Here is a 25,027-nt window from a genome sequence, read left to right as displayed (position 1 = left end):
AGGAGAATAATCAGTGAATACATAATATTGGTATTTCTGTCACGACGAGAGATTCTTCCCATGTCTTTTACAGTATATTCGATATTCAGAGTTTCATTGTTGGAGGGCTTTTTATTTTTTTTCACTCGGAGGCTTTTGAACCTGTCACTCATCCCAAAGAAAGGAAGTACTTGTAGCTAATAGACAATTCTGTGAGACTGCCAAGATTGTGTTACGTATTTTAGTTCCTTGTCCCATCCACTTTACTTGTCATCTATCCCGTTGATTTTCCTTAGTGGGAAGGTGTAACTAACTTCCAGATTGAAGTTCTTGCCTGTACGCTTTTGGCAAGTGAATTTTCACTTTTGCTTCTACAGCTACAATTAGCAAATTGGTACTCTTGATGTGCCATACATAAAAGCGGCATCAATATTAAGTCTCTACAACAGGTCATCTGACCATAAAGGACTTCTTCATGTTCCTGACAGTGATAAAGCTAAGACTGCTCCACATATAAAGGATCTGTCAGTGTGTGTGACTACTTGTTTTTTCTTTCTGACAGTTGCTTAATCACCCACAATGAGAAAGTACATACAGATGAAAAACTGAAATCCAGACTATCTGTATGTTGATTTCTTGCCCTCATTTCATTCTCCTTCAGACTCTTCTCTTACCTTAAAAGAGGATCCTTGACAAACTAAAATAGTGCTGGATGCTTACTGACATCTTACTCATGTCCCAGGCATGAGGGATAGTACACTTGGAGCATATCTCCTGCAGGTGATGTAGGGGTAAAAATATTCAAGTTACTGGCTAGTATAATTTCCCTTGCTTTGTAAAATGATGTACAGAGTGAAAAAATCCACTGAGTCCAGATACCAGTATGAAAATACGACTAAATCTTATTTCAAAGTACTAAATTTTACCTGTTAGATAGCTCAAACCCTTTGATATGCTACCATGGGGAATATATGTTACCTTCCACATGTTATACCTTTCATATGTTTTCTTACATTACCACAGTTGTTCCTTGAGAGTAAGCTTAGATGGGGTTTTTGGTTGTTTTCTTGGCCAGGTCAAAATCAAGTTTCCAGTTATGAAAAAGAGCCTATACCCAATTTCCTAGACTCCTTTCTTCTGTGAATGCTGAAGGATATTTCAGTATTTTAATGTACCAACCTTTAACAGAGGAAAGTCTAGAGCTGCTTTGAAGTTAGCTTAATAATTGAATAGGTAAGGAATGCAGTGCTCTTTAAAGAGCAGTTTCAAAAGAGAGCTCTTTAAAGATTTGTGCTGCTTTTGTAGAGAATGTGACTTTGTTCTATCTTGGCTCACAAACAGCTCTTCTAGAGAAGATTCCTAAGATATGTATATGAAAATGTCTGGAGTGTTTTGCAGGTATAGTTAGGTTTTGCGACTTGGCTGGGTCCTTAGCTCTTTTGTAAATACGATCCTTTGTTCAAGAATCTTGTCTACCCAAGAATCTGCATGTGGTTTAGCAGCAGTAGCTTCCTAATTTGCATTCATGTGCTTTATACATTGGATGCAAAAAGATTTTTAAATAAGTTTCATTTTACATCTGTTTAAATGGGAAAAAACAACCTAAACACAAATGCTTGTGACTCTGTCTTGGAAAAACTGCAATATGCTGTCTCTCTTCTTCACTCAGGATTTGGGTTATGGTGCTTTTTTAGATGGTAGAATTTTGCTAACCCAGCTGAGTTTCAGCATCTGCAGTTGTTCTTCACCACTTCCGAGACAAAGAGCTTTACTGGAATAGAAGTGCTTTTTACTTTATACCAGAAACAACCTTTGAAAGTTGGCTTCAAAACACTGAGTGATGGAGAGTGTGGGAAACCACATTTGAATGAGATGAAGGGGAGTAATTACCATGTAACTTAATTGAAAGACTTATTGGTAACCAGGTTGTCACACACTTAGGAATCATCTCAAATTATCACCATCACTGTTGTATAGGTAATAAATAAATAGAAGATGTATAAATTGAATGTTTTGTTATTTTACTGGCCAGACAAAAATAGGTATTTGTGTAGAAGCAGCTTTATGTATTGTTGTGTTACCTGGATGAATGGAGCTTAAGTGGAACTAAATGGGGCTTAAACTGTACTAAACTGTATTGATAAAGTCTTTCATGCAATATTATGAAGTAGTATATACATTTATGAATACCAACAACTTCTGAAGTATTGTACATTAACTGGGGAGGAGAACGTGCTGGATGAACCTTCAGAACTCTGTTAGTTCATAAACATCAAACAGGCTGAATGTGGATGGATCAAAGTTTTCCTAAGTCGATGGGTAATCCAAAATAATGGAGAGGTGCTCTTGCCTGAGCAGAGTTTTAGTTATAAAATACTATGAGGATGATCATCTCAATTTTCAGTTTGTTTGAAATAAATACACAGGAGGTATTAGACCAAATATCTAAGTTTATTAAGTCATAAGAAGTAGATGGCATTCACCCAGGCATTTGAAGAACTCTCGCATGAAACTCCCGGCAAGGTTGCAAACTGTCCTACAGTTGGACCCTGTACTAGAGGACTGGCAGATTGCTATTGTAACTCCTGCCAACAGAAAAGGCTCTGGAGGGAAATCAGTGAACTGTAGACTGATATATTTGACTTCAGTTTCTGGTACGTGCCTATAATAAAGAATAATACTATCAAGCATAAGGATAAACCCAGCTGTAGGAAAGAGCCAGCACTGCATCTGTACAGGGAAGTTCTGCCTCTCTACCCCTTTTGAAGTTCTGTGAGTTTGTTAGTAAGCATATGAATAAAGTGGACAGTATATATTTGGATTTTTTTTTTAAGAAGCCCTTGACAGGATTTCTCTTCAAGAGATGTTAAAGAAACTAAGATGACATAGGATTGGAGCAAATACTTCTATGTGTTGAAAACTGGTCAAAGGATAGGGTGCAAAAGAGTGGTTCTTAACAATCATATTTCAGACTGGAGTAGCGGGCTCCCCCAGGAATTGGTGCTGGGACGAGCTTTAGTCAGTGTCCTAAGCCTCTTGGAGGGCACGCGGCATGAAATACCCAAGGTCTGTAAATATCGCAAGTCATTTCAGGTAGTAGTCAAATATCACCCTAAAGGTGAGGACTTCCAGAAGGACCTCATAAAACTGACTGGCTAAAAAAGTGCCAGATAATTTTCAGCACAGATGTATGTTGGGTAGGGGCATCTGCGGGAGCAATGGTCTTATTTATGCTTATATGACATTGAGCTCATGAGTAGATTCAGCTGAAGACAGAAATGTTGAGGTAGTCATTGACAGTTCTCAAAATGTCAGCTGTGTGTGTACTGGCGGCTACAAAAACCAACAAGGTGTTGGCCACCATCAGAAAGGATATCAAGGACAAAACAGTATTGCTCACTGCTTTTTAGCACTGTGGTGTGCTGATGTCTTGATGTGTTTTCGGTCTCAGCATCTAAAGGAAGGTGTAATGACTTCAGGAAAGGTACAGAGAAGGGCAACTAAAATGCTTAAGAGTATGTACCAGATGCTTTGTGGGTTAAGACTAAAAAAAATGTGATTCTTCAGATGGAAGAGAAGGATGAAAAGGGTGCGTTCATAGTTCACAAAATCGTAAAGGTGATAGGCAACGTGAATAGAGAATTACTATTCACCAAATTCTGTAATGGCAGAACTAGAGGTGTGTGTTGAAATCTATAGGGGGTTTGTTTTAAAAGGGTTTGGGTTTGTTTTTTTTAGCATTGGGGTAGTGAACTTTGGAAATACATTTACACAGGAGGCTGTGGAAACAGTATTAGCAGGTTCAAAAAGGTATTAGACAAAAATAAACAGATACTAAAGGAAATAGAGTTGGGATGTGTTCACAAACATGCCTAGAGGGATACAATGATCATGAATGCTGGAAGTACGAGTAGAATGGACTTGTACTAGGATCATACGGTCTCCGTACATTGAACCTATTATTAGGAGATGCTAAGACACAAATTACTGGTCTAGCTGGACGAGTAGGGTGTTAAGAAATGCCTGACTGGATCAGCTTATCTTTTGAAATACCAGAATTCGTTGGTATTTTTTTGTGTTGTTAAAAACATGTAAAAATATGCCCAAATGTGGTAGGATTTGGAGAGATCTCAAAATTATATTCATACCTAAAAGTTAAGTATCAGAGTGAATGTACAGATACACTATCAATATCAACTGTGTTTGCCTTTGCTTCCTCTTGGTCCTTACTTAACTTTAGTTTCTTCATTTTATACTTACTCTTTTCTTTGTCTTAGTGTGGTATGCCTTATAAAATGAAATGTTAATATACCAAATACCTCACTTATTGTTCTTCCTTTCTCTGAAACATTCAATGGACTTGCACAACTACTGTTGTGGTTAGCAAAAAAAATCCTCTCTCCTGTGTGGTTTTTCTTGTATCTTCCCCTTGATGTTGTTATCTCATTTTTCCATGTGTATGGCTTATTTTTATTCTGCAACTTCTTAATACACAGGCTTTGTAAAATTGATTTTTATATTGGGTAAGTTGCATATAGCCAAAATCAGGAGCTCAGTTTTAATTTGAACTTCATTATGAAGTATGTTTCCTTTTTGCACTGCGACAGCTGATTGCTAGCTAATGGTTTTGTTTATATGCATGTTTATACAGTATATTTTATTAATACCTAAAAATAGCTGTGATTCAAATATGCTTGGAGGGAATAGTTCTGGGTCAAGATTAAATTGTTACTGTTTTTTTTAATTTGGTGAATCAGATGGGACAATGGTGAAATTGAAAAGCTTAGCCCGTGGGACATGGAACCAGTTCCTGATAACGGTAGGTAGAAACTCACTTAATAAAACAGATTAATGTGCTTCTCCCTTTCCAGTTCCTTCATTTCATGCAGGCAGTAGACCTTAGATGATTCCTATCTTTCTTGTGACTCTTGCCAGTAGGTCATCCGAGTACAGTATCCATTGTGTGTATCTACTTAACAGGTGGAACTGACATGATAATAGTTATCCTTTAAATTATCGAGAATGTCAGCAGGGTGTTTTCGTGCGTTGAGGCAAAGTTCTTAAAGACAGTCTTGCTTCAGATCTGGTGACATACTTTGAATATACCTACATTTTTTCCCTTTGCATCTTCCAGAGCAATTTTGAAGGAAATACTCTAAATGTGTAGCTTTGGCTTATGCAATAAAACCTGCAACTTCCAAATGTCAAGTTGCAAAAACATCTCAAGTTTCAAAAAACTAGTTTGTTGTAATACATTTTAGTATAAGGGGGTGGGGGAAGAATATGTATAAAATAATTTCCAGTCAGCAAATCCTTACTGCATGTAGTTTAAAACCAGCAATTTATAAAGTTTGCTGGTCAAATCCAAATTAACTGTAATTAAAACGGTTGGATTCCTGGTTTGTCTTACTCAATTCAGTTTTCCAATGCTTGTCAGTACCAGCTGGGTGGAGGGAGGAAAATTTGTGAAATACTGAGAGGGTAGTTATTGAATAAGCTGTCAAAAAGATACTAATTTTCTTTGTAACAAGCTAGGAGTTAGCTTGTTTCCCAGACACCCGAAAGGCTTACGCTATATTTTTTTTCTTAAATACGAGTATAGTGTACACATGTGGATGTTCTCAGTAGCCACCTGACTGCCTAATCTTTGAAGTGTTAGCTGGCTGCTTCAGTGATACCTTGTGATGACAAATTCTGTAAAACGGTCTGAAATCAAAATGTGAAATTGAAATCTTTATACATTTTAGTTTATAGAAAACAAGTAATCAGCAGGATTTTGGTTTTACACACACACACACACACACAGAGATTTAATTGAAACATTCCATTTTCTCATCACCAACATCTGTCTCCTCCTAGCATACAGAAGCTTTTCTTACTCATTGTGAACTGGTTAATGCTTCCCATATGTGTCATTGAGAGACAAGTCATATTGTTAGAGGCTCACAAGCCTTACATGTGAACTTAAGTCAGGATTTATTTTGCTAACAGGACAAATTGTATCCATTTCTTCTGAATGCTGTATACTGTGGTTTAAGTTTGCGGTTTATATCAGTGCATTAGTTTATCACCTCTTCCTCCTGTGGATTGAAAGAGTAGTGTTCTCAACCACTTAAGTTTTGGTAGCATAAAGGAACTAGAATTCTTGAAATAGCTACACTGGCAATGTAATGAGGGAGACATACTACAGACGGTAATTTAAATCTGGATAGTATTACATGTATAAGTCATCATTTACTGGCTATATCAGAGGCAAATTGTAACTTCTTTCTTTGGCGTAATAAGTTGTTACTTTGCCATATTAAGAGCTTAAGGTTTGTTTGATCTGAGGAGCTACAACTTTACCATAGGAAAACTGGGGAGGGACACAAAAAAAAAAAAAGCTGAAAGCTAGCGTGTCTTTTGTGGACAAGGTCGAAGAATTGAGAACATCATCCTCTGAACAGGTCAAGGATAAGTACCACAGCAGCCACTAGGCTAGAGGAAGAACAAAAATTGTCTGAAGGCAATCCGGAACTCTTTATTTTCTACCTTTCTTTCCAGGCAGAAAATGGCAGTCTGTAGGGAAGTAAAGCTGTTGCAGAAAGGCTTTGTGCATTTATAGAAAGCGTTATTACGTTAACAGTATAGTATAAAACAGGGGTTAAACCCCTTCTCCTTTGCTTTCTCTTCCTTTCTTCAATTGAATGACGGATCAAATTGAAATTGTACCTCACGTTTGCAACTCTTCTTTCAAAATATTTCTTCTTCATTCAGTTTACTAAGATAGATGTATGGGAGAACAACAGCACTGAAGTTGGACTAACTAGCAGGTCACAACTTTAAGTTGTTACCTTTTCTGTCCTCCAAGCATAAGTTTTGTCTCATGTTACCAAGATACAGTATCAGATGTCAAACTCTTGTCAGGGACAATGCTGTCAAGACCAGGAAAAGCTGGTGCATATGGACCTGAAAATTCAGTTTTCAGCAGTCTGCTTACTAAACCACTATTGGTGTGGACTGGCTGTTGTATATATTAACTGTCTGTACCTGTACTGTAAGCACTGCAACCCTCCTCCTGGCAGTTCAGCTTTCTGTGACCTATTTACTCCTGAAGATTAGACCATATGGTCATATATGTGTGTGTGTATATATATAAAAAAAACATGCCAGGAGTGATGGCAACTCTTCTGTGTCACGTGTGCCAGGGTGCTGCAAAGAACACAAAGCAGAGATCTTTACACGCTTGTTGCGAAGGACAGAGTTTAGTCTGTCTTTCTGCTTTAGTTGTTACTCCTGCAGGAGAAAATCCCTCTTGAGCGCTTATGCAGTGGAGTACCAGGTACCATATTGAGTTCTTCTTGACGCAACCCTGCGTAAGTGTAGAAGCATTACTTGCTGCTTTCTCTTAGTGTTGCCTTCAGGAAGTTTGGTTGCAGAACTTGTTTCAGCTCGAAGATGAGTTAGAAGGATCATCTAAGTGAGTCACCCTTCAGCTTTTCCTAGCACCTTTTTTGTATTTTATCCATTTGTTTCTTGAAGAACTGCCTCATCTTTAGTAGTGTTTCAGCAGATAACAAATACTGTTAGGGCTCCATCAATGCAATAATGAACGGAGAACTAGAAATTACTTTGGGTCATTAAGACTAACCCTGTTTGGCTGAAGGAAAAAATAGTCCTTTTCGTAAACTTAGAAGGTCCCCTATTAAAGCTTGGGTTTTTTTCTCTACAGTAGTTGTAGCTGAAATGTATTTTAGAATTTGTATGCAACATATTCATGGATTACAGTCATCGTAACACTGACAAGGACCCTATCCTCTTTCTGGCTTTCATTTTTAATGGACAGACTCTCGAATGCTAATGGAAGTTCTTACTGTTAGTGTATAGGCTTATAGCTAGAAACTTGATACTGTTGAATTTATCTGCTAATAAAAAAACAATTTATCTGCTAATTCCAGTTGTCCTAATCAGTACAAAGAAGTGATCTTGCCTACCCACAGTGTCTGATCAGGAACCTTCACATGCTTGTTCCTTTTCAAGTGCTCAAATGAAAAGAGGAACTTAGCTTTTCAAAAACAATGAAAGTAGAGAAACTGCAGATGTACTAAAAACAATCTGTGGAGTTGAGGGGGAAAGATATCCAGGGATAATACTTTATCTACTGAATCATTCTGCATTGGCCAGATTGCATTAGTCTTTGGAAGCATGACTCTTTCCACAGAACCATACATCACAGCTTTATATTTCTGCTAGTTCTTATTGCTTTGAAATGATTAATCTGCCATGTTCAAAACAAATATTTTTAAAAATGTCCAAAAGATCACAGTTGTTAATACCAGGAAGGATGTCACAAAGTATATTGCCTATCTTGCACATGTTTAAAGGTTGGGGGCACAAATTGACTCATTAAGTTACGATCCTGTGAAGTTCAGGGCATGCATTTAAAACAAAAGCATATAAACAACTCTTCTGAGTTTAAGTCCTCTTTTAAGTCTAGTGCTTAGATGAAGAGAGGAAAGAGTCTTCTGGAAATTCAGGACTGCAGAAAAGGTGAATAAAGAATATCTTTGTTGTATGCATTTTGTGTACTTTTCCCCATAGTCTTAGCATCAAACTCCGCTTTAAGGCAAGAATTTTTTGTCAGTTTTAACGAGTATTTAATAAGCGTGAGTACTTAACAATTTATCTTGTTGTTTTGTGTTCTCACTTCTTACCCTTTTCTATTTGCTATCACTCTTCAGTTGATCAGCCTGAAGAATTAGGAGCTAGTGTTTCCGTGACTTTTGAAGAGGTGGAGAAGCTACTATACAAACCCCAAGAAGGGGAGTGGGGGATGAGATCTCGTGATGAAGCATGTGAACGGATTATCAGTGGTATTGATCAGCTTCTGACTCTTGGTGAGCATGTAGTCTAAGCTTTTAGTAGTTTCCTGCTAACATTGCATTTATAAACAGGTCCCCGGAATATCCATGGCATCCTTTAAAAATTCCCTGTGATACAGTACTGTAAATATTCATGCATTTTTATGTGCAGTTCTTTCTGTTTGTCTGTACTGAGATTTTTATATTTTTATACATCATTGGTTTTATCAAGAATAATTATACATAGCAATTGAACACCTGGCTCAATTGTCATATGCATGCAAGCCTTGAAATAGTTTAATTAATCTTGCTGTTTCTTAACAGACATTTCGGCAGCTTTTGCTGGTCCCGTTGACCTGTGTACATATCCCAAGTACTGTACCGTGATTGCTTATCCAACAGACCTGAACACTATTCGGACAAGACTGGCTAACCGATTTTACAGGTTAGTACTAGCAGTAGAAACAAGGGACAATGTGGCCTTGAGTTTGTCCGTTGTGAGAAGATCTAAACTTTTTTTAGTAAGAGCAATTACTCTTTTTACAAACGTTCTGAAAACCAATAGTCCAGTACCTGAATTCAGCATTACTAGTGTTTTGTAGCAGGGCTCTGATGCTTGATAACTGCAATGTTATATTCATTTTTATTAAGTTTCTTAGTTCTTAAGGAAATTGATTTCAGCCTATATTAGTACTGTTTTCAGAGTTACAGTAAACACTGACATTCTTTCTTTGAGAAATTTGCTATTTGAAATTAGTAAATATAAAAAAAAATTGAAGTTACTTCAGTGCTGGAGACTTAATTCAGATTTTGAAGTGCTGTACTTCAGTTACTTTGAACTTGAAGAGGGTTAAGCTCTTAAGCACTTATTACTTTCAGAAATGGGCTTAAACACAGAGGGTGAAATGTTAAATATTACCACCAGCATTTTAAATGATAAAAACTTACGGTAGAGAAAGAGGGAAGAAACTGAAGTGTAGTGATGATAAAGTTCTGATTTTCTGGATGTGCTGGGTATCCGTAGCTCTAAAAGAAATTGAAGGGTGTTCTTCATCTAGACTTGCATTCAGTGTGTCTGTAAATACAGTGAGGCGAAATTAATAGTTGTTTTCCTCCTACATAAGACTGAAATAATGTCTTGGGAAATAGTTTGAAATTCTGTAGGTGAAGAGCTGCAAACTTGGGGCGTCTCTGCTTCACAACTATAAGGAATTGGAAAAATGAATGATAAAAATGCAATTACATAGTTGTGCTACCTCATTTCTATCAAGTTACAATTTTAATTTGTAGCAGTTTTTACAAATCTGTCGTCTTACAGGGGGTGCTGCCTTGACTGGTCAGTTGGCCTCGAAGCAAGGTATTTGAGGGAAGGAGAAAAGAACATCATAGCTGAGATGTCTTTAGAAAATGCAGACTAAGCTTCTTGTCACTCTCTTTTTTTAATTGCTTGTGCCTTGTGTTTATTAGTTAAGAATTAGTAAGTTACTACACAACTTGTGTTCCATTTGACAGGGCTTTGTGACAAGCAACTTCTGATGTTTCCAGAATAAATGTTATAATTTACAGTGGTGGTTAAATAGTACTCTTTTTCCCTCCTTTTTGAATAAGGTCAGATGTTAGCTTTTTAAAAAATGCATGTGTTTTTAAAGAATCCAGGGAATCCACAATCCTCAGTATTATTTCAGTGATATTTTATAATTTAGTGGTAACAAATGCTAGTGCTTACTTGGCTAGTTGTATTAACTGAATGTTAAGAATGAAACCAAAGAGTGCTAGAATTTCACAAACTTTCTGAAGGTGAATTATCAATGAGTTGGAAAATGAGTGTTGGTTTTCCTTCCTTGAGTGAGTGTGTGTGTGTCTGTGTGTGTATACATATATATACACACATACTTCAGTTTTCCATGTGAATGAAAAGTTTGAGACTGGTCTAATGAGACTTAAAACAAAGGACATATATCTTAATCTAACATGGACAGAAAGATACAGACATAACTTTTGCAGTTTTTAAGCTTTTCAGCTTAGTATTAAAGGTGCAATGTTTTTCAATTTTAAGGAGAATCTCTGCATTGGTTTGGGAAGTAAGATACATTGAAAGCAATGCTAGGACCTTCAATGAACCTGGGAGCGCTATTGCTAGAGCTGCAAAAAAGATCACTACCCAGCTCTTAAAGTTTATCAAGTAAGTGGCATTTTGATCTAAGTAGTGCTTGAATACTCATGGTCTTAAACGGTGGGAGAGTATAAGCATCTTAATATCCCTTTGTTGTGAATCCTGCTTCTTTTGATTTCTTACTATTTTTCAATACGCTGCAGGACAGTTGTCTAATTCTTTTTGAGTATTATCTTAACCAGGGAAATACTTAAATGTTCAGCATAGAGACATTTTAACTTTTTCCCTTAGCAGCATTCACTGGTATTTATAGTATCAAAATGTCACTTGATGTGAAAGTAGCTCAACCTATAAAGTAAGTTCTGTGCTGTCTAGCACATGTGTAGAAGTTTCTGTTGCAGTGTGTCTGACTTAGTTCAGTTGAGAGGTTTATTTTTGAAAGAGGTTAGTGTAGGCAGTCTTCCTGCAGGTAGATCAGGTGTGAAGGCCCCTTTCAAATCCCTAATGCTAATTTCACCCTCCTCCCCTCACGTCTTCTGAAATGCACAGTATAGCAGTTTTTCAGACATAACATTACTTTGTTCATATTATAATCATCTTGTCATTTTTATATTTCATTTAATTCTTAGTTACTGTCTTCCAGTTTGTGTGTAGCTTTTGGTTGTGGCTGGGTTTAATCTAGGAAATAACTATGGTTTTGCTATTCCAGTAACAGATATTTAATTGCATTACAGTGATCAGGGCTGTAGAAACATTTTTGAACTATGCAGCACAACAGATGATGAACAAGATTGTCTTGATGCTGATCTGGTAAGCTTTTTTTGTGGATAATTCTAATAATGTATGGTGATAAGAAAATACCACCACCCTTCAAATATTTTTGGTAAAACTGCTCAATTATTTTTATAGAGATGTTTGTGTGTATTTATACATTTACATAGCTAATATAAACATTGAATATATTATGAATGTGGGGAATGATGTGAGGAGATGCTTTATTAAAATCATGTTGAGTTGTCAATATTCATTAAGTATAACAAATATGCATTTTGTGCTATGACTGTGTGCCATCAACTAGAACAATTCTTCTGTGTTTTGTGAGTGGCACTGTATTTCTGAAGCATGTTTATGTGCAGTAATGTAATATAAATATTTCAAGAGTACAGGAATAGCTATCTTTCATTGTATTTTAATTATATGCATCTGGTTATTTCTAAGGTCAAAATTGTCATTCATATAGTCATAAATGCTAAAAGCTGACAAGCTGTATAACTATTGCAGTGATGCTTTGGCTCTCAATTTCTCTGTAAACCACAATATGAATCATGCATCACATTTGCATGCCTCTGAGAATTTAATAAAGTGTGTTTATCTTAAATCTGATAGAGGTAAATATGCGCTGTTACGCAGTGAATGCTATCTGCAGTGCTGTATGTTTATTAATAGTGTACCCAAAACTGCCCAAACTTGATGTCTTTTTCACATTGTGGTTTCTAATTTGTCATTTACTAACAAGACTTCATGAAGTTGCAAAGTAGCTGCTCTCCCTTGCAGGTTAATATGTAGGGAAGAAATTACATTGAGTCGTATAAGTTCTTTATCTCGCTACTTCAGCATCACCTTAGTACTACCACATTGTAAGGTTTTTCTTTTTACCAAAAGTCACTTGATCACAAGATGTCTTTTCCTGAACTCGGGACAAACAAAAATCAGAAAGTTTTATGGTGTTTATTATCAGTGAATTGAATTACTGATAATCTTTAGTCATTGAGGTTCAAAGCTGATGGGTATCTTCTCATTGCAATTTCTGGTGGTGGTTTTTCCTTTGTATTAAGGACAAGTGTTGGAGTCAGGAATCTTCAGTGGTGGTATCTAGCATCTTGCTTTCCAAGTCTCTCAAATGCTGTGTTGTATTTTCTGATATGCTCATCTTCTGTCTTATTGAGAGAAATTAGAATAAAAATCTATTTTTACCACAGTATCAAATCTAATGACACTTTGAGCACCCATTACCTATTTTTTCATACATAATTTTTGAGATGATTGATTTATTTTGTGCAGGATGATGAAAAATGTCTTCCGAAAACATCATATAGAAGAAGAAAAGTGAGTTGGCTAATCTTTACCATATATACCCAAATCAGGTCTGGCAGGAAAAACTGGTTAACAGACTATATTGAAATTCTGTGGGAGTGATGCTTGGTTTTATAACAACCATAGAACAGAATTTTTCTAAATAGGTCTTGGCTGTTTTAATGCTTCTATACTCATTCTGTATAGTTGTCTAGGAAAATCTTGCTTACGAGTTTGATATCAGTGCTGTTCAGTGTAACAGTTTGCAGTTATCTGTGTGATACAGAAATAAAAGCATTATTCAGCTGAGATGCTTGGAAAAAGATATTTTGAGTGATGGATATTACTCAAATATTTTGAGAATAATTTGGTATCAGAAGGTATATTTTTGTGTGCCTTAGTTGTGTAGTATAAAAAAACCCTTGAAAAATAGTAAAAGAAAATTGTGTAATTTGTCAGATTAGGAGAAAAACCTGCTAGTAGTAGCCCTTTTTGTTATAAAACAGTATGTTTGGAGGTGCGTTTTTCTGCTACAGAAATAATTCCAGACAGATTATCAGGTTTAGTTTTTCTTGCTGTATTTCAGTAATTCTTTTTTCTAACTTTTTTCCCCAAGGGACGGGGCTTAAAAACAAGAAAAAGCGTGAAAACTGGCTATGATGAAAACTGTTGGAAGAAGCAGTGTATGGAACTGGTGAATTTAATTTTCCAGTGTGAAGATTCTGAACCTTTCAGGCAGCCAGTTGATTTGGATCAATATCCTGTAAGTTGCTCTTATTAACCTTGTAAGATATAAATATTATTTGTTTTTTTCCCTCTTAGCCTTTGGTACTGTAATAAGATCTCCACGTTGCTCTTGGAGCTCTTTGTTCTCTTTATGGCTTTAGTCCCAAACCACCGAAAGAAACTTGCTTTGCTCTGTGCTGAGAACTATGAGCTGTATGGTCTGCTGCATCAAGTTAACATCCAACAAAATACTGACACCGAACACAAAACAATTGTAGAGCAGTGGTGGTGTCTACAAACATCCTGATACCTTTTATATGGTTTGAAACCACTCAGTCTTTTTTTGCTTGCTTTCTTACTGTCCCTTACAGGGAAATAGTTTTAGATAAATGTCTATGTTCTTAATTAAAACTAGTTTCTTGAGGGACAATCTACAAAACCTGTTTACTGAGCCTGAGCTATGAACTTGATTTGTTCCTTCTGTTTCTCTTAGCTGTTCATGGTATTCTTTGGGCTCTTTTTGTCTAAAAACCCAACAAACTTTAAAGGAAAACCTCTTAACAAGCATGCAACTGTTTTCCTATGGGCTTCACATCTAGAGTTTGGGTCTCACTAGAGGTTTTAAACATCTTGAGGTTCTCTTAAAACTCATTAACAGGAGAGAAAGATAGAGGTGTTTTGATTTGGTTTGTGTTTTTCTTTTTTGTTTTGGGGTGGGGTTTTTTTGGTTGTTTTTTCCACCAGATCGGTTTGTTTCTCATAGTAAAATGCATTAGGGAAAGGATTACATGATGATTTACAGCAGTCTCATTTCTCATTTTGTTTAACAATAAAAACGTTGACGTGCATGTTAAGTTACTGGGTAGTTTTTATTGAGGGAACTCAGGAGAATTGAAACTGGAAATCTGCATGTGCAAGCATGTGATAGTGTATCAACTCACGATCTTCAGAAATTCTGAAGACCACCTTGAAAATGAGCAAGAGTTTGTATGGGATAATGTAGTGGAGACTTTACATCAACTAGTCTCAGCAAAAGCGTTGCTGTCTGCTGTGGTAGGTGCTTCTGTTTTCAGCTGATGGTGAAGATAATCTGTGGTCATCTTAGCTACCCTTAAATTATAGAAATAAAATTAAAAAGTGTTGTTTTTCCTTTATACCTTCTTGAATCTTTTTTTCATATGTTTTATCTAGGATTACAGACATATTATAGACACTCCAATGGACTTTGGTACAGTGAAAGAAACTCTGGAAGCTGGAAATTATGACACTCCAATGGAACTGTGCAAAGATATAAGACTAATATTTAGTAATGCAAAATCTTATACTCCAAACAAAAAGTCAAAGGTAGCTGTTAATATTGGGGGTGTTATGTTTTTCTTAATGAAATGAGGTATTATTTTGGAATTAGTTTGTTTATCAGTACTTTTGATAAAGCTGCTGGTTGGATAGAGAGTGGGGAGAAGTATAACAAAAATAGTTAATATGTTCATTTCTTGTTTATCTAGTGTTACATAGAATTGTGTGCCGTGCTTTTTCTATTTCTTTTCTGTAGAGTTTTTAATTTTAGAAATGTTATTCTTGGATGAAAGGTTCTGTTTTTAATACAAGCCACTTCCTTACCTAGATTTATAGTATGACCTTGAGATTGTCAGCACTATTTGAAGAGAAGATAAGAAGAATTGTTTCAGATTTCAAAAATGGTCAGAAACAGAATGAAAAACTACGAAGAAACCAGAGGTATACTAGAAGATTTCATAATCAAAGCTCAGTGCAGCATCCTACCAAAATGCTCAGGTAACCAAATTATGAAGATGTAGAGATACATCACAGCTGACTAATACTCATATTGACTGTCATATTTAGTCTATGAAGAAGAGAACAATTGGTTTATTAAATGGTTAGCAAACTCCGGTGAGACTTTTTTATAATTACTTCTCTTGCAGTAGGAAAGACATGCAAAAAAAAAAAAAAAAAAGCGGGTTTTTTTGTAATATAAAACTGGCTGTGAAACAGTGACGGGACTGAAGAGTAGAAAAAGTTGGGTTTTTTGCTTTTGTTTTTTTTTAAATATTTCAGTCAGAAATCATGAGAAATGAAACAAAGATTTACTTGCTGTATATATTACAAAGATTACAAAGCTGCATAAATTACGTGTTTTATCATGTACAGAAGAAAGCCAGTCCGATGGACTTTATTGACATTTTCACTTACTGTAGCATTCTGTTGGTAGCTAGATATGCCTTTTCTCTTTTGAAGGAAAACAAGCTTTTGACACAACTGCTGGTTGACATGATTAACTCATGTATTCTTAATTTGCATATGGGATGAAGTGAGACAAAATACAAAAGCTAAACATGGTAAATTGTTGAAACTGAGCTTATACCTTTCTGCTACTGCCCAGCCTTTCTTCTCTGGCAGTAAAAGGATAGGAATAAGAGTTTTAAGAACAAAAAAATCTAAGAATACATTTCTTCACTACGTTTGGCTTTCTTCTCTTAAAATTTCAGTGGATTACTTCTATGTTTTCAAATTTTATTATGCATACATGTTGGATGACGCTACAGGCATACCTGGCAATGAGCTTTAAGCTTTACTGGGAGTATTCCTTGGGTTCTCCTTTCTTCCCAGAGAAATAAACACACATCAGGATAGGCAGACATTTTCCTTTAAAACAACGCTTCTGCTCATGTCTGAAGAATTGTATGTGACTTGTTTACAACTCAGTGGTGCTCAGCAGGACTGAGGTTTGGGACTATTTGGGAGAGTGTTTGGATAGCAAAAAGAGCATATACATCTTGTGCGCCTAGATGAATATCTGAAAACCCGTGACTGTAAGGAAGCAACTGACAAAATAGTAGTTCTAAGTGTGAAAATAAGTGACTTATCAGGACTGCGTGTAGCACTCTAGCATGTATAGGAAGGAAGAATCGAATCAGTGAGTTTCTCTACAAACACACGTTTTATTTTAGACAGTAAACTTTCTCTAAAGATACACCTTCTTTGTGTCTTTGGAACTCAAGTTTATTGTGGAATAATGTGAGTATGCATACTACTTAATTTGAGGCTTATGCGCAATTAACAAGAGACTGGGAATTCAACAGAAATTGAGGCTGTTGTTGCAATTTCCTGGTAAACAGTAAGAGGACATTGCTGTCTAGAAGGCATTCAGTATTAACTTCTTTGTTTCTCAGAGCAGAGAAAGAATGTCTCCTCTTGTGTAACTTCACTAGGAGTCTAGACTATTATTTTAATGAAAGTACTTAATGCTTATCTTTGTCAAAGTTAAAATTGTCCTACACCATGTTAGCTCACAAATCTAACTACCCTTCCATAAATCTAAAATCGTATGACATACAGTTAGTTAAGCTTTCAGAGAGAAGTATTGTTAAAATACGTAATTGCCTTTAGTTCTCATAGTTTTACAACCTGTGTTGCTTTTACTTCTTTCCCCTTTCACTAGAAATTTGAAGCAGAAACCATTAAAGTCTCAGGCAAAAATTGAATCTGAGCAGGAAGATTCTTTTACTCAACCTACCTCAAGCAGAGCTGCCTGTGTTGCAAGCCATAAAACGAATGCTAGCAATTACAACCATAGTTCTTCTGGTGAATCCTCTGATTCTGCATGCCTGGCATCCTTTGAAAGGAATGGAAAAGCTAGATCCACAACACTAACGAATTGTTCTGCATTATCATCAGGTCAGAAATGGAATCTGTTTCAGATGAGGATTTTCATCTTGGTCTTATCTGAATTGTCCACTAATGTTTCCTTTCCTTTATAATTGCCATAATTTGCAATTGCATTCTAAATTGTTAAGCGAGGTTTGCATTTTTAATGTGAAATTTTAGACAAATTTTTATGCGGTTTGGGGTTTGTGTAATACAGAATTTTGTGTATTTTAATGAATTTTGGACACTTACTACATTATCAAATGTTATAAAAACATCTGTGTACTAAACATTGAAATTTCTGCTTTAAAATCCCATAGAATGCAGTAAGTTTACTCAACTTTGTTTAATGAAAAAGCTTGCACCCAAGCGGAAGTCTATCAATAGGATAGTTTGCTTCTTAGAAGCAGAGCTGTCTTGGTTGTAGATCCATTTTGCAGTCAAGTGGATGGTATTTTTTTTGCAGCTTTTACATGGGGATTCACAACAAAGCTGAATTGGGTAAGATTGATGATAAGAAAAAGTTGACCTGCTAACTACATGGTTACTTGATGCTCTTTAAGTCTTACCAAATAGAATAATAGAATTTCTTCATTTCAAGCAGCTGTTCTAGGAAAGCGGTTGTAGTGAATTAATGTCTCTTATTTGAGAGGAAAATGTAGTGTATTCGATAAATGGTACTATATAAAATACAGGTTATACACCCATATATGTTACATAAAAATTGTCATCCAAAATTAGCAGAAGTGACAGAAGTTCCCCGAGACATAAAAAACCTTCCTGTCTTTTCCTTCTTTCCCTACACTGCACCTTGACAAAAATTCAGCTGCTTTCAAAGTATAAGAATGCAAGTCCTGGTAAAAAAAAGACCTGTCAGAATATGTTTTGTGTTGTTTTTTGACATGCTTTTCTCTTAATTCTGTTATTTGGAAACAGCTGTGTTATTTTACTTGAAACTTAAATACAGGTTAAAGAAGCTTCCTGTCACTGAACACTGTATAAATATGGAGTGGTATATTTTGTAGAGCTATCAATTTCATACGTGTAAGACATTAAGGCATGATAGTGTATTGTAAGATAATACCGTGAGGAAATTTTGAAGGTTTCCTGGTTCAGCAAAATGTAGCTCTTAACCGGAAGCTAACTGTATGTTTAGAATTTTAATTGACAATTTTTTTTTTTTTTTTTTAAACAGAAAGTGAGATAGAAGGTTCTTTGGTTTCTTCATCTACTTCCTCCTCATCTTCATCCTCTGGAAGTAGCTCAGAAGACAGCAAAGAAAGCTCTGCGGCTCTTGTCTCACCTCCACTACACAATGGTGTATGTAGAAGAAAGAACAGCAATCGCAGGATAACTAGAAATCGAGCTGCTCAGAGAAAACAAATAGGTAAGATTTGAGTAGTTTTCTTGTGAACGGCAAATAACACAAGTGTGTATATATATAACTAAATGTAATTAGTATTTTTAAAATTGTTGTATATGTAAGATACTAACTTTTTGATCGGTGGTAGTTCTGAAGCTCTCAAAATACTACACTCAACTTTTAAAAAGATTTTTTTTTTTCCAGTGCTTAGGGGAGGAGGGCAGAAACCAAGAGCCGAATGAGACGGAATGTGTTGCAACATTTTATATCTTAATGAAAGCAAAAGCAGTAATTCATAAAGAAGTTCTGATTTTCACAAAAATTAGAATGAATTAGAAATTTATGATATAGCTAAATAATTTTTCTTGGCAGACAACAAAAGCACGTAACTATTACTAGGAGTATATTTCATTTGTCATGTCCGTGGGTTGAACCTGTTCCAGATTTGACAAGACTTAAAAAGCTGCTATTTTTTTGTTTAAGATACTAATCTATCCTTTCCTTTACAGGAACACTTCTTCAGGAAAATGGGAATACAAGAAAAACTGTCAGGAAAAAGTTATATGGAAGTGACTCTGAAAATACTTCGGTGGTGACATCCGAGTCACTCAGTAATAGTACTGGTAGACATAGAAAAACTCCACGCAGGAGTGCTGCTGTGGCTGCTAATAAGTTAAGGCTAATGAGTGATGTGGAGGAAGAGGTTTCAAGCTCAGAAAGTATTGGCATTGGATGCAAGAACAGGAAACTGCCTCACCGAAATGCCTCAGCTGCAGCCAGGCGAATGTTACTGGAGGGGTCTGAGGATGATGTAGGCTTAAAGTCTGAAAGTGAAAAAGAAATAGAAGAGCAGCTTACCAAGAGGAAAATTCTTTCTCAACCTGGTTCATCTGCTGCACGAAGAAAATTTGTTAGCGAATCTGAAAATGGAACTTCAGATTCGGAGACGGACACACAGATGAAGCAGAAAAACTGGCAAAGCAACGGTCATAAACAGTTACGTGGGACAGTCCATTCCGTATCTCCCAAAATGAAAAGTCCCACCCTAGACTTTTCGGAGGAGGACTCCAAAAGCCGTAACTCAGAGGATGGGAGCAGTCAAAAAGTTTCTGATGAGTCAACATCAGCACATAATAAGCCTGCAGTGAGCAACTCTGAGGATGAAGTGGATTCTGAATCAGATAGATGGAATGGCAGAAAAGCAACTGGTCTGCAGCTTGCTGCTCCTTTAAAAAAAGCAAAAGTCTTGAGTGAGTTAGAGGACACAGCAGAATCTGAAACAGAAGACAGAGAGGATGGGAGAAGTTTTGTGTCAGAGAGCTTGGTGCCAACTAGAATTGCAGGGAGTTCAAAATCTGGACCTGGTGCCAGCTTCAATCACTCTTCTGATACAGAATCTGAGACAGATTCCAATAACAGTAATTACTGTGAAACTTCTTCAAAAACAAAAAAGAGGAAGAGAAAAGGAAAAACAAAAATTGTTAGAAAAGGTAAAATTTTTAAAGTTAATGTATCTAACTCTTGAAACTGATTAGATGAAGGAGGCAGCATAAGATTAATGACTGGGAGGATTTGGACTATACCAAGTGTAACAGTGTTCCTTGTTGTTCTAAAATAACTATAAATGGGGGAAGGAGAAGTGTAAGGTGTGATGACGGTGTCTAGAAGTCTAGACAGGTTTGGAACTGGGAGGTTAGCAAACAGCACTGAGAGAAAACTATTACAGTTTGGTGTAGTTCTGTGGTATTTAGAATTCAGACTGAACGCTGGCCGTTCTTGTGCAATTCAGGCGATACATTTCTCTATGAAAAACTTGTCATTAAATCATGATTGCTCTTTCCATATTTAACTTGCACTTGCTTATCTATGTAGCAGTACTAATGCTAAAATACCTATTCTGAAGTAATATTGCTGTGCGTGCGTGTTGTGACAGTTAAATTTGAGAAACGCTGGCTTTCAGGTTGTTGGCACAAAACTAAGCAATATTCTGAAGGGTGCTTTGAACGAGTTCTATGGTATGTAGCTCAAGGTAGCAGAAAATCTCAAAAGGAGCAGTACGTTCTCTTTCTTTGGCCTGCTCCTTGTTTTGAGAATTTCAGTAGCAAAAACCCTGTGGTTTGTAGTCCTGTTACCTTGAGTTTGTGGGTGAAGTAATAGTTCTTACTGTAGATTATCTTAATTTTCTGTTGAAATTTTCTGTGCTAAAGCAGGCTTACAACCATTATTTTCAGTTGAAGTAACTTTATAGTCTTTCAAAATGAATTTGATTGAAGGATGTTTTATTTATTCTTACTTCTGTGGTGTACACTGGAACCTGTAACTTGATTCAACTTTTGGATTTTATTCGGTCAGTGATGTGTAGTGTCCTTAAGACAGAGAGGCACTTTGATGGTGCATCGGTAGTGTCTGGCTTTTCCCAGATTTAACATAGAGGGGTTTGGGTGGTTTGCAGGGGGGTGCTGTTACCGATGCAGTGGTGACCCTCCTATTCCTTGCTTGCTTTAGTTTCGTAGGTCCATGGGTGTCTAAGCAATGTTGTATCTAATTGAAGCATCATGTCACATGCTCTAACTACATTATCGTACTGATAAGACATTATGTCTCTGTAAAGCAGTTAACAACAGCCAACTGAAGGGCAGAAATTCCAGATAGTTGCATTTTTATTTTCAAGACTTCATTATATAGCTTTTGTTTTATTATTATGGTGCAAAGACTAATCTTTCCCAGCGGTCTTCCTCACCCACCTCCCTCAAACAAAGCGGTCTGCATTGTTTAGCCTTAACACGTGGGTTTACAGGAATTTACTTATCAAAAGGCTTTAAGGGAATTAAAGAAAAAAGGTACTCAAGCTCAAGGGGGTTGGTTTGGCTGTTTTCCATACCAAGCATACAAAACAGAATTGAACTTTCCTGGTTCACATCGTATTCGATCAGAGTTGAAGACTGTCATGTTTGGAGCAAAAATTCCTATCAGTGTTTTCAGTTACTTCCTACATCACTTAATTTGGCAATTGAGAAAAGAAAGAGCCATCTTCAGTACTGCGTTATAAAAGAGTAAAATCTTTCTGTGTCTAAGCTGCTTCCTTTCCACTGCTCAGTGTCAACTCAATGCTGCCTTGCCAAAAAATGAGGTGGGTGAAAGGATTATTTTTGACAGCATTTTTTTTTTTTTTTTTTTTTTTCCTTCCAGACTGAGTAAATTTTTAACAGCCTCGTAAGTTTGATTGTCTCACATTTTTGTGCCCTCTCAGGTAGTGGCTTTGATACACACTTGTAATGCAGCAGTTTAAGAATCTTGAGGAGAAAATGATTGTCTCTTAAGATGAATCTGTCTTGACAGTTTTCCACAAGGAATACTTACTACTTTTTAGTACAAAAGATCTTAGTATTTATAGCTACTAAACTTACTGAAAACATTTCTTAACGTTTTAACATTAGCAATGTGAAAGGGTGCCAGGTGGACCTGAGGAGCAGCAATAAAGAGCTGCTGAGTTCTGTAATTGGCTATTGAACTCTAGACTTGTCAGAAGTATGATGCCATAGTCACCTTCTAAAACTTAAGAAAATTGGGGCGGGGAATCTTTTAATAGCTTTATAGAATTGAAAATCTTACTTGAATGTCTTTCATATGTAAAAACTCCCAAGTCAAATATAAAACTGTTTTGGGTTTGGGTTTGTTTTTTTTTTTTTTCCCCCCAGACTTGTGCCATTACTTTGAGACGATTTGAAGAGACTTTAAATATGGCAAAAAGGGAAGGTATTTGTACAAATACTTCATCTAGTGGGAATTTGTAGCTTTTGGAGTAGGCAGTTAGTAACATTTCCCTTATCAAGCTTGTGTAACACCTCATTTTTAAGGGGAAAACAAGACTGGTTAATTTTAAAAACTTCCCTTACACTTTCTGTGTAAATGTTTCAAGTTAAATGTGTAGAAGCTGTCACACTGGGTAGCCAACACTGTGCTTTTGGTCTCTTTAGCTTGTCCTTTGAATGTAACATGGATGTTTTCACTGTTTATATTGTAATGTTGTAAAGCTTGATGAAAATCTGGTTTCTCTTCTTGCCAGTTCTTTAACACTGGTTAAACTGTAGCTTCTGCTGTACTGTACCTTTTATGCCCATGGGTGTGAAATGTTAATTTGTCTTCCAGCTCTAACTTGGAGCAAAACTCCTCTTACTCACATTTTGTCTCTTAAACTCTTTGGATGATGTCTTTTTTTTGGTTAATTCTCATCCTTTTACTTTGGCCATAGCTTCTTTAGTAATCAATGTTCATCCACTAGGTAGAACTGCCAATCATAAAAGCAAATTCAGCATTGTTTTCCATGTGTGGTTGGTGCCAGATGTTGGCAAGTATCAATATGTGTTATCAGTTAGTTGCCAAAGGCTGCATTTGCTTAATGATCATAACAACATTACCGAAGATTTTAATGAGAATCAGTAAGAAAATAGTATATTTTTTACTTTAATATCTACCTTTTTGCTTTAAGGGGGGCTCATTTATTATGGAACAGTCTTACTTTGCACAAAATGTTTAACATCCCCTGCCCTGTATAACCACCTGAATGTTGAGGTGCGCGCACAGCAGAATGTCGGTTTTTTGTTTTACCAAAATTTTTAAGCTAATGCCCTTTTAAAACTCTCAAATGAAGAGAACCCATCTAAAGGAAATCCTTAAGGGGCAAGAGCGAGTATGACTAAATTTCTACAAGGCCATGAAATATGCTCTTTAAAAGTCAGTAAGGACAAAATACAGTAATGAATACTTGCATTGTTTGGGTCTCATTGCACAGTCGTCTGCCAAGAGAGCTCAGTATACTGTTAACTTAGTGAAAAACTTAATGTTACGTTCCCAGTATGTACAGAATCAGGATGGTTAAGGACATAGGGCCAAGTCTGAGATTTCTTTCATGCGGAAGGTGAATAGGTCATTGTCCTGTACAGTGTTCCTTATAGGCAAGTAACTTTCGGGCATTCGGTTTTCTTTACATTGTGAGTTATTCCCCCTGTTCTGTTGAAATGCTAGTTGTCCTGATAGCTAGCTTTGGACAATGTTTACTGCAAAACACAATATTTATTTTCTGTTTCGGTTTATCTAATCTTTAATCTAATTTGGGATATTACCGCAGATCGTCACATAATTATTTTTAAATTAGCAGATGCCCTTTTTAGCTCTTTTTTCTCCTCAACGGTCAATAGATCCAACAACAGGTGTGCTATTAGCACAGTCTAGTTTACTGTGGTTTGCCAAACTGATGCATGTGTTGCTCTTTTCTAAAGAGACTGTAAGTAGGAAGCTAAAGTTGTTTGTACTTCTAAAAGTTACTGTTAGGTACTGCTGGAGTATATGCATGCTTTTATTTAAATACATACATATAGACACATATGTATTTATGTAATATCTGTTTTCAAATAAATATATATTATCTCTATATATAACTCTATGTACTACACAATTAACCAGCTAAGCAATTTATGTGGAAACTTTGCTTTGGTTATTTTTTTAATATAGATACACTATATATAAAATAGAGTATATTTTAATATATAAAACATATAATATACATTACAGTACTATATATACTATTTTATATAATATACATTATGGATATATAGTATATAGCATGTTTTTGTATATATTTAAAAAAAAACAAAACTAAAGCAAAGTTTTCACATAGATTGCATGGCTGGTCAGTAGGGGTTGGGAACTACTTTGTGGACTGTAGTACACCCTGCAGATCAGCTGATGTCGTGGTTTAACCCCAGTCAGCAACCAAGCACCACACAGCCGCTTGCTCACCCTCCCCCTGCAATGGGATGGGGGAGAGAATTGGAAGGGTAAAAGTGAGAAAACTCATGGGTTGAGATAAGAACAGTTTAATAATTGAAATACAATAAAAATTAAAATAATTTTTTAAAATGCAATGAAAAGGAAAACAATAAAAAAGAGAGAGAGGAATAAAACCCAGGAAAAACAACTGATGCAGTTGCTCACCACCTGCTGACCGATGCCCAGCCAGTTCCCAAGCAGCGGTCACCGCCCCCCAGCTAAGTCCCCCCACTTTATATACTAAGCGTGACATCGTATGGTATGCAATATCCCTTTGGGCAGTTTGGGTCAGCTGTCCTGGCTGTGCCCCCTCCTAGCTTCTCACTGGCAGGGCATGGGAAGCTGGAAAGTCCTTGACTAGTGTAAGCACTGCTCAGCAACAACTAAAACATGGGTGTGTTATCAACATTGTTTCCATCCTAAATCCAAAACACAGCG

At 36.3% G+C, this 25,027-nt stretch overlaps 1 protein-coding gene across 1 annotated transcript in view; it reads left to right on the top strand.

Moving 5' to 3' along the window:
• Positions 1–25,027, top strand: part of BRWD1 (bromodomain and WD repeat domain containing 1) — a 63,070-nt gene that overhangs the window by 32,089 nt on the left and 5,954 nt on the right. Inside the window, exons 29-40 of the mRNA XM_076354210.1 lie at positions 4,737–4,798; positions 8,700–8,855; positions 9,144–9,264; positions 10,876–11,001; positions 11,667–11,742; positions 12,994–13,038; positions 13,622–13,768; positions 14,923–15,075; positions 15,356–15,525; positions 17,192–17,427; positions 18,593–18,784; positions 19,270–20,250. Coding sequence (XP_076210325.1) covers positions 4,737–4,798; positions 8,700–8,855; positions 9,144–9,264; positions 10,876–11,001; positions 11,667–11,742; positions 12,994–13,038; positions 13,622–13,768; positions 14,923–15,075; positions 15,356–15,525; positions 17,192–17,427; positions 18,593–18,784; positions 19,270–20,250 — 2,465 coding nt within the window. The remainder of the gene's footprint in view (positions 1–4,736; positions 4,799–8,699; positions 8,856–9,143; positions 9,265–10,875; positions 11,002–11,666; positions 11,743–12,993; positions 13,039–13,621; positions 13,769–14,922; positions 15,076–15,355; positions 15,526–17,191; positions 17,428–18,592; positions 18,785–19,269; positions 20,251–25,027) is intronic.

The sequence above is a fragment of the Aptenodytes patagonicus genome, chromosome 1, assembly GCF_965638725.1.
Source record: "Aptenodytes patagonicus chromosome 1, bAptPat1.pri.cur, whole genome shotgun sequence".
Classification (NCBI taxonomy): Eukaryota; Metazoa; Chordata; class Aves; order Sphenisciformes; family Spheniscidae; genus Aptenodytes; species Aptenodytes patagonicus.
This window is presented reverse-complemented; position numbering and strand designations above follow the sequence as displayed.